The sequence below is a fragment of the Syngnathus scovelli genome, chromosome 2 (assembly GCF_024217435.2).
Source record: "Syngnathus scovelli strain Florida chromosome 2, RoL_Ssco_1.2, whole genome shotgun sequence".
In the NCBI taxonomy this organism is placed as follows: domain Eukaryota; kingdom Metazoa; phylum Chordata; class Actinopteri; order Syngnathiformes; family Syngnathidae; genus Syngnathus; species Syngnathus scovelli.
Genome location: NC_090848.1, coordinates 10,427,272 through 10,436,963, shown reverse-complemented (window position 1 = coordinate 10,436,963; position 9,692 = coordinate 10,427,272). Strand labels below are relative to the sequence as shown.

At 45.4% G+C, this 9,692-nt stretch overlaps 1 protein-coding gene across 4 annotated transcripts; it reads left to right on the top strand.

Moving 5' to 3' along the window:
• Nucleotides 1-161: 161 nt before the first annotated feature.
• fmnl2b (formin-like 2b) lies at nt 162-9,204 on the top strand. Of its 4 annotated transcripts, none has more exons than XM_049755479.1 (28): nt 162-828; nt 1,010-1,093; nt 1,167-1,247; nt 1,624-1,700; nt 1,764-1,847; nt 2,100-2,243; nt 2,303-2,429; nt 2,557-2,633; nt 2,712-2,805; nt 2,898-2,972; nt 3,090-3,200; nt 3,331-3,480; nt 3,551-3,652; nt 4,092-4,312; nt 4,390-4,493; nt 4,692-4,880; nt 5,188-5,208; nt 5,429-5,553; nt 5,623-5,825; nt 6,337-6,571; nt 6,645-6,713; nt 6,791-6,871; nt 7,066-7,195; nt 7,267-7,427; nt 7,514-7,615; nt 7,691-7,786; nt 7,893-8,016; nt 8,584-9,204. In XM_049755479.1, exons 1-28 carry the CDS (start codon nt 712-714, stop codon nt 8,670-8,672), a joined length of 3,273 nt encoding a protein of 1,090 aa, XP_049611436.1. In that variant the 5' UTR covers nt 162-711; the 3' UTR covers nt 8,673-9,204. The 4 variants fall into 4 exon arrangements, with proteins under 4 accessions (XP_049611436.1, XP_049611435.1, XP_049611438.1 ...); XM_049755478.1 differs by having other exon boundaries at nt 2,300-2,429; XM_049755481.1 differs by lacking the exon at nt 5,188-5,208.
• The last annotated feature ends 488 nt before the right edge of the window (nt 9,205-9,692 follow it).

Here is a 9,692-nt window from a genome sequence, read left to right as displayed (position 1 = left end):
AATGGATGTCTTAATAAAGAAAAACACGGTTGTTCGTATGTATTTTATCCACATCTCAATTTTCTACAGCCAATAAACCCTTTAAAAATCAACTGGAAGTGTTCGCGTCAGCTTGCTAGGGGGCGGAGCTTATTGCAGCAGAGGCCTCATTGTCTGAGGATGCAGCGGAGTGAGGGAGGAGGGAGGGAGCGAGGGAGGCAGGCTTGAGCCAGCAGCGACACAAAGACGGGGAGCGAAAGCCAGCGAGCGGTGGAGAGACATAGACAAAGAGGAGGCGGCCCACAACTCTCTTTCTTCATATGGGGGAGGAGAGGGGGGGAGGATTAACCGGCTGATCTGCAACACGCGCTCATACAACACACACACGCTCACACATTATATAGACACACTAAACGCTGCCCAGCATCACCGGGCTCAACATCATCATCACCATCGGTGGCAGGCGAGAGACAAAGAGTGAGACGGCAGGGCTTGGTGGACTGGGACCATCAGAGCAGAGACAGACGGGAGGACCGGCAGGCATACTGGAGGAGACTGACTGACGGAAGGAAAGAAGGAAGGAAGGGGGAGAAAGCCACGGCCTTCATCACCTCCAGTCGTGTTCGTGTGCTATGGCTGACCACATGTTCCTGCTGTTGCTGTGTGTGTGCTGAGTGCTCTGTCTGTAGTGGTGGGTGTGTTGGCTACAAGCGTGTGTGAAGTGTGTCTGTGATGGGGAACGCCGAGAGTATGGAGAGCCAGCTGGCCGTCATCCGGTCCAGAGCCGCACCGGTCCGACTGCCCATGCCCGACGCCGCCGAGCTAGAGGAGAGGTTCTCCATTGCGCTGGTAACTACACAGATATGGAAAGAAATGGGGGATACGACGCAACAGCCTGATGTAGACTATTGCTGCTTGTGTATTGTTGTGGGGGGCTGCGAGACAGGTACTGACTGAGACCTGGAAAATAACCATCCACACAAGATTATGTCCGCTGAAATATTGATTCTAAGATGAAATTGTGTTTCAGAATTCAATGAACCTTCCTCCAGACAAGGTGCGTTTGTTGCGTTCCTATGACAATGAGAAGAAGTGGGAGCTCATCTGTGATCAGGTACGACCTCGTCTTCAAGTTGCATTTAAAGATGATTCTTTTCAACGTGCTAACCATCACGTTGGGGATGTAGGAGAGATTCCAGGTTAAAAACCCTCCGCACACATACATCCAGAAGCTCCGAGGATTCCTCGACCCGGCTGTCACGCGGAAGGTAAGATGGACAGTAGATAGAAACCTACAAATGTAAATAGCAGAACAACTGCTTGCTGTTCTATGATCTGTGGAAATGAAAAGAAACTGGACCAAACTGAACGGAATCATTCTGTTATGACACTGCACCACTACTTGAATCAGATTGCACTCTTCAGAACCTGCAGCACAAGACATTGTGGTCCTAACCTGTATCGGTACTGGATCAGGATCTATATGTTGCATGGCAGTCGTCACTTGGATCAGCTCATTTTCGTAGAGGATCAATTTATCGCCTTCTCACTTGCTGCTATGACTTCAATCAATCAAAGAACATTGAGAACCACCAATGAGCTCACATTACTGTCTGCTTACGTGAACTGACATTGTACTTGCAGAAGTTCCGGAGACGGGTCCAGGAGTCAACCCAGACACTCCGAGAACTTGAGATTTCTCTTCGCACAAACCACATTGGGTACCATACGAGTGTCCGGCTCTTTGTCTATTTGGTCTGTCTGATCCGTTCTTTTGCACGCAGGTGGGTTCGAGAGTTTCTGAACGAGGAGAACCGAGGGCTGGACGTCCTGGTTGAGTATTTGTCCTTCGCTCAGTATGCTGTCACGTAAGTCTGGAAATTACTCCTGTATTCATTCTAACCATTTTTTATACTTCATTAGGATTGTAGATGAGCTCGAGCTCATCCGAGCTAGATTAGGGCATGTTTGGAAAAGCAGTCCGGACAAATCCAGTTAACAGTGTTGCCATGGAACCCGCTGTGAACACATTAACAATCCTGTTGGGTCTGATTGCAGGAAAAAGCCAAACCATCTGATTTTATCAGCTCATTTGTGTCTGTTCAACTTTGCCTTTGCAGATTTGATGGCGAGCAGTCAGAGTCTGGCGGAGACGCCGCTTCAATTGACTCTCCATGGAGTCGCTCCATAGAGGATCTCCACGGTGACTGCAGTCTCCCGTCCCCTTCATCCTCTGCACCCAGATCAGCGCGGCACTCCATCAGGTAACAAAAGGCAAAAATGTGCAGGTCCGATTTCTGATCAGGTTTTCTTTCGTTAGTAGTTCCACTTTGGTAACTCGTTCCAACACACTGCCAAGTAGTCGCACTCTGAAAAATTCCCGACTGGTCTGCAAGAAAGACGACGTCCACGTGTGCATCATGTGTCTGCGAGCTATCATGAACTACCAGGTGGGAAAAACATAATGTGGTTTACATCAGATTATTTGAGGCTGTTGCATTCTTGAAATCTAAAAATAAGTCAACTCAAATTAGGCCAAGCATGGAAATAATACACGTATTGTTGTGATCTCCTCAGTACGGTTTCAACATGGTCATGTCTCACCCGCATGGAGTCAACGAAATTGCTCTGAGCCTCAACAACAGGAATGCAAGGTTGCTAGCACCATCATACATGATAGACAATGCAGAACATTGTGCTAAAAGCTGATCTTTGCTCTGTGTCCTTTCCAGGACCAAAGCTCTGGTGCTGGAGTTGTTGGCGGCTGTGTGTTTGGTCAGAGGTGGACATGAGATCATCTTGTCGGCCTTTGACAACTTTAAAACTGTAAACACCTGACGTCAAAGTGACTTTAAATGGATTGATGGACTTGACTGCCTTGTTGAGTGATTGTCGATGGGTTGGTTGATCTTTTATAGGTGTGCTCCGAGTCGATGCGCTTTGAAAAGCTGATGGAACATTTCAAAAATGAAGATGACAATATTGACTTCTTGGTAAGGTCAACACCATGTATTGTGAGCATGAAAATCACAAAATGAATTTAATGATCTTGTCTAATCAGAAAGACTTGAATTTGAATTGCCGACGAGTTGTTTTGTTCATCTGTTCAGGTGGCATGCATGCAGTTCATTAACATTGTGGTCCACTCGGTGGAAGACATGAACTTCCGAGTGCATCTGCAGTATGACTTCACCAAACTCAACCTGGATGACCACCTCGAGGTAACACTTTGGGAACTTTTTCAGTCGGCATTAGTCAAATGATCCCTGTTCAATTGAAGGAGAGCCAGCCAAACAATCAATCGTGTCCACAAGAGAATCATTGTCCGCCTGTCTCTCTGCCACCTACCAGAGGCTGAAGCACACAGAGAGTGACCGACTCCAGGTGCAGATCCAGGCATACCTGGACAACGTGTTTGACGTCGGCACTCTGCTAGAAGATGCTGAAACCAAAACCGCAGCTCTGGAAAGAGTGGAAGAGCTGGAGGAGAACCTGAGTACCGTAAGAAAAGTTGACACGGCACTATGATGACACAGACCACCATTTCCCACTCACGTGACTCTCTACGCAGATGTCGGAGCGTCTGCTTGATGTAGAAAATGAAGCAATGCTGAAGATTGTGGAACTGGAAAAACAGCTGATGCAAACAAACAAAGAGCTGGACCAACTCCGGGTAGGTCACGTAAATAAAAAAATGAATAAATAAATATTCCTGACACGGATAAGCGGAAGAAGATGGATGGATGGATGGATGGATGGATGGATGGATGGATGGATGGATGGATGGATGGATGGATGGATGGATGGATGGATGGATGGATGGATGGATGGATGGATGGATGGATGGATGGATGGATGGATGGATGGATGGATGGATGGATGGATGGATGGATGGATGGATGGATGGATGGATGGATGGATGGATGGATGGATGGATGGATGGATGGATGGATGGATGGATGGATGGGGAGCCCCCCTTAAAGGCATTTTTGATATTTTGTTTCACATTTTCTCCACTCTAACAAGTAGTGTTCAACCTACTTCTAGAAGTGGAATATGTTTCGAGTCCATGGTCAACCTTACACTGAAGGGACTGTTTTTGTGTCGCACAGGATGTGTATGCCAGTACCAACACACAGGTGCACACACTGAGGCGGATTGTCCGGGAGAAGGACCAGACCATTCGCCGTCAGAGTCGTCTTGAACGACAGGCCCAAGAGGCCCAACAGGCAGGAGGTCCCGGAGCTCCTCAACCCCAAAGAGGAGAAGGTGATGGGGGCGTGGCCAATTCTGCCTCACCCTCGCCTCCTCCCTGCGCCACTCTCTCCCCCAGGTAGCGGCATTTTTTTTTTTTTATACAACACAAAAACACAAAGAAGAGTTTTTATTCTTATTATTTCCATGATCCAGCCCAGAGACAGTCGCCTATCATAACATGGGAGCCGGAATGGGCGGTGCTCCGGATATGCCGGCCCCACCGCCGCCGCCTCCCCCGCCACCAGTGCCAGCCTCAGGTGAGTGTGAACACTACCAATCAAAAAAACAAAATCCCAGAAGTGGAGTAGATCTGCAGTTTCAAAAAAGTCCCAATTTACTGTGACAAAAAAAACAAGAAAACCTGTCTCGGTAATGTCTCATTTTTATTATTTGAAAAATAAAAAAAATTTAAATGTTAAAAAATGTTGATTTGCTTCCCGCCTTCTTCTTTCAAGTGTCCAACGGGTTGTACCCTGCTCCTCCACCACCGGCTCCTCCGCCTCCTCCCCCACCTCCTCCCCCTCCGTGTCGGACCAGCGAACTCTCCTCCACCCTCCCGATGCCACCTCCTCCTCCGCCAGTGGCCCCTCCGCTTCCGGGTTCAGGGGGATCGCCCACTGTCATCTTCAACTCTGGGCTAGCAGGTGAGCGCAGACGCAAAAAGAGTAAGAATCACTAAGCCTAAGTAGAGTTGTATTTCATTTTTTAAATAAAATGTTAAGTATATTTTTTTATTAAACTTATATGTATCGTGTTATCATATTTAGGAATTGTTTTTAGGTGCAGTTTATTTCACTACATTCAAGCACAGTGTTAATTTTCAAACTATTTCTCTTAGGTCTACTATGCTACTGTAGTTTTAATGTTGGTCTTGATGGTTTTTTAGGTGGTAATTGGTACTTCACTCTGATTGTCACTAACTAAGTTTGTTCTCTTTTATTCTGCTGTCAGAGGGACCACTCAAGTTATTCTGTATGTTTAATGACAACACACATATGTTAATCATCTGTCCATCATTCATGTGTCAACCATCTATCCGTCATCCGTCCCCCCCAAGCAGCCACCTGTTTAACACTCATCCATCTCTCACGATAGTTAATCAATACATTGTCCTTGAACCACCAGACCTTATTTAAAACGACTCACTACAATGTTTCATCACACGTACCAATCCGTTTCTTCACTTGTGCAGCTGTGAAGATAAAGAAGCCGATCCAGACCAAGTTTCGAATGCCTGTTTTGAATTGGGTCGCCCTGAAGCCAAGTCAAATCAACGGCACCGTCTTTAATGACATTGACGACGAAGCCATCCTGAGGGTACCGGTTAAATCAACCTGTCGCGTTTGAAACTGTGCATCCAGTTGAGACCGGTTTGTTTGTGTCCAGGATCTGGATGTGGAGGGCTTTGAGGAACTCTTTAAAACAAAGGCTCAGGGTCCAGCAATGGATTTGACTTTGTCCAGACAGAAACTTCCCCAGAAAGCTCCATCCAGAGTCTCTTTGCTGGACGCAAACCGGGCTAAGAACCTGGCCATCACACTCAGAAAAGCCGGTCAGGGTCCAGAGGTCATCTGCCGTGCCATCCACATGTAAGTCTCACCTGGACATATAAATGCTCTGCTGCACAGGAGGCAAACATCATCTGTTCGTAAAGGGGAAGTCAACCCCCAATTTTTTTTGTAAGAATATGTTCTGTCGAACCCAACTAGTCGAAACACAGTGTACTGGTTAATGTTTTGTTTTAGGAATATGAATTAAAGAGGCAAAATCCACCTGGTTTTATCTGTCTCGGGGGCGGCCATTTTGCCACATGCTGTCCCCTGAAAATGACATCACAGTCTCAGGTCACAACCAATCACGGTTCACCAGTTTTCTGAAGCTTAGCCCTGATTGGATGTGACTTGAAACCTGGCAACTGTGATGTAAAGGTAAAATAAATATGTCCTGTACATTTCATAGACATCAGAGAAGAGTGGCTGTCAAGTCTGCTGTGTTTTTCCCCCTTTTCTATTTCACCTTTCTCTGTGTAAAATACCTGAAAAATCTACTCAGCCATCTGTGAGCAAACTCTCGTGTCTTAGCTGGATTATGCTTGCTTAGGTTTGATCTTCGGACGATTCGAGTGGACTTTGTGGAGTGTCTGATGCGTTTCCTGCCAACTGAAGCCGAGCTGAAGCTTCTCCGCCAGTATGAGAGAGACCGAAAACCTTTGGAGGCGCTGAGTGACGAAGACAGCTTCATGGTCCAGTTCAGTCGTATTGAAAGACTCAACCAGCGCATGTCCATTATGACCTTCATGGGGAACTTCAGCGACAATGTGCAATTGTTAACACCGGTAAGCCACACATTGAGAAGCACTTGATTACGGTGTGTGTATTTTTTTTAACCAACTTATGTTTTCCTTGCAGCAACTCCATGCCATGATTGCAGCATCTGTTTCTATAAAATCATCCCAAAAACTGAAAAAAATACTCGAGGTCAGTTTGTTGCCATCGCGGGTGTGCGCTCACCATTGTCCTCGTCATTTTGAGCCTTTATTGTTTTGTTGATCCAGATCATCTTAGCCCTTGGAAATTACATGAACAGCAGTAAGAGAGGTGCTGTGTACGGCTTCAAACTGCAGAGCTTAGACCTGGTAACCCACACACGTACACACACAAAAAAATGACATACAGTGGCGTGTTCAAGACAACACTCCTCGAATGTAAACTACGTCAATTCATCTAATTCAAGCGAAAAGTCAAGTTGAGTCTTTCCAAAGTACTTAGTTTGAAAACTGATGAGTTAAGTCTGACCTCTCCTGACCTTTCCCTGTTGACATGGTTTTAGCTCCTGGAGACCAAGTCCACTGACAGAACACAGACGTTGCTTCACTACATCAGCAACGTGGTCAGAGAGAAATATCCCACAGCGGCACTCTTCTACAACGAACTTCACTATGTGGACAAGGCGGCTGCAGGTTAGAGGTGGAATGACGACAGCATCTTTTTCGAGCATTTGCGACCAAATACGTGTTTGTGTTCGTTCCAGTGAGTCTAGAGAATGTGTTGTGCGACGTAAAAGAGATACAGAGAGGGATGGAACTCACCTGGCGTGAGTTCAGCGTGCAGCACAACGCTACCTTGAAAGATTTTATCAGCAGGCATGAATCGCGACTCAACAAACTTCAAGAGGATGCACGCATAGCCCAGGTATGCGCACACACAAGCACACACACACGTGCACATACACACAATCACAACAAAAATGTCTTCAAAAAAGTGGTTTGTTTCTGAAGGATGCCTTTGAAGATGTGGTGAAATTTTTTGGCGAGAGCTCAAAAACCATGCCGCCATCGGTCTTCTTCCCAATCTTTGTCCGTTTCATCAAAGCTTACAGGGTGAGTGACACAAAAAGTTGCCTAGCCTTTGAGTCAGTAAGATTTTGTGGCCTGCGCTAACTTGCGTGCGTTCAGATGGCTGAGGAGGAGAACGAACAGCGACGGCGTCAGGAGCAGATGATGCTGGAGAAACTGGAACAGGAGGAGCAGCAGCAGGATGAAGAAACCAAGGTTGGGTCATATGAAGATGACGGCTAGAAAATAGCTTTGATTTTCTGTCGTAAATGTCCCTCAGTGATTCTGAAAGTGTTTCATTTTCTTGCTCGTCCCCTCTCAGTCACCGTCTCACAAGGGCAAACGGCAGCAGCAGGAGCTTCTCACCGAACTGAGACGACGGCAAGGAAAGGACAGCCGCCACGTTTACGAGGGAAAGGACGGCGCCATCGAAGACATCATCACAGGTAAATGACTTCTGACCTCATGACATCACTTGTAAATACTGTGAGGAATTAGGACTTTTAGGATCTTTTCAATACTATGATGAATATTTAATATTTTTGTATCCGTCTTGCTTACTCAAATGTAATTACATTTTCAAAGGACGAGGATTTTTTGTCTCATCAATCTGTAGCTAGCTAGCTCAAGATCGCTCTACAGCTGGGGTGTCAAACTCATTTATTGTGGGCCACATCGTAGTTATGGTTTCCTTTGTGGGGCCATTAATGACTTAAATAGAAATGGATATCATCACAGATACACGACAGAATCTAGTTTAAGAACAATTTTCCAATTTATTTTGAAAATGGGATTGTAACAAAAATCATTTCAATATCTCAATGCTATTAAAAGGGAAGACAATTTACAGTTTCGAAGCGGTTCAGAAAATGGATGGATGGATATTTTAACTAGAAACATTAAGTTCACACATAATTTGCCTTTACGGGCCACATAAAATGATGTGATGACCTACAATATTTATGTATGTTTTGTTTTCCATTTAATTGGCACTTCTCCCCTCTTTTCCTCAGCTTTGAAAACCGGCCCCTTCACAGCTCGGTCGGCCAAACGTAGCTCTCGATTTTTCTGCGACCCTGCCCATCCCGAAGAACACTACTGAAGCGGAAAAGATGATCGTCATCGCCTTGCCCACCTTGAAATAATGGCAACAATAAGCACTTTGAACATTTGCAATCGAGGAACACAATGACATTATGTCATCTAATTGATCATTTAGCACAGTATTGCGCCCTGGTCTTGAAATTGTTTTTGAATACTGGACTTGCTTAGCTGAAATCTTTGTACAAATTTGCGTTGTGGATGATTCATTCACTTGTGTACACTGCTCAAACAACAAGGCTGATTTTTGTCTCTGACAGACATTCCCAAACTGAAAATGAGTTGTTCCATATTACTATTTGGGGAGGCAGCAGACCTTAAAAAGTAGCGAAAAGCACATGCTGATGTCATGCGGTCCCCAATTGTGTCCTGCCTGATTTTGGACAAGTATATGTGTGTGGTACTAAAAGCTTTGCTGCGTCTTGCAAGTGTGCCATAGTTTTGGTCAGACTTGAGAAGTTTGTTAAGTGAAATGCGTACAGGGTTCTGTTACTGGTTTGTACTGTATTTAAATTATTACTGATCAAATGTCACTATGGGTTTTATTAATTTATATAAAACTTTGTAAAATCCAGCAAACAAAGCGACCCCCCCCCCAAAAAAAAACCATAAATATGCTGGCTACGCTGCTGACTAGCACATATGAAGTGCATCAGAGAAGTTCCAGGCCCATGTGTCTTAAAATTTTAAATGCACACTACAAGCTTTCTCCTTCAACATAGGCCCTACAATCAACCAACTTGTCTATAAAGATCCTGCAACGTTTTCCTCGTTCCTTGCCGAGAAAAGGCACAAGTTGTGTAAGGAACTTTTCCAACATCCCTCACACGAAACGGCCAAACAGGTTCTTTGTTTCTAATGTCTCTTGCTCTCCAAGGAGGCCACCTACCACCTTCTACCAGTCAGACCGACCCGTCTCCCGCCTGCTTGTTTCTTAACCGTCAGAGACCCCCAATATTGCCCTTACCTGTCTTTTCATTCAAAACGTTAACATGAGCACAAAAGAGCACAAAGTTTTCTA

What these genes read in the sequence shown, in the direction of transcription:
- fmnl2b (XM_049755478.1), top strand. Translation starts at nt 712, where the DNA reads ATGGGGAACGCCGAGAGTATGGAGAGCCAGCTGGCCGTCATCCGGTCC. An exon ending in AGAGGTTCTCCATTGCGCTG is followed by an intron (nt 829 to 1,009) that starts GTAACTACACAG and finishes ATTGTGTTTCAG; the next exon opens with AATTCAATGAACCTTCCTCC. An exon ending in GGGAGCTCATCTGTGATCAG is followed by an intron (nt 1,094 to 1,166) that starts GTACGACCTCGT and finishes TTGGGGATGTAG; the next exon opens with GAGAGATTCCAGGTTAAAAA.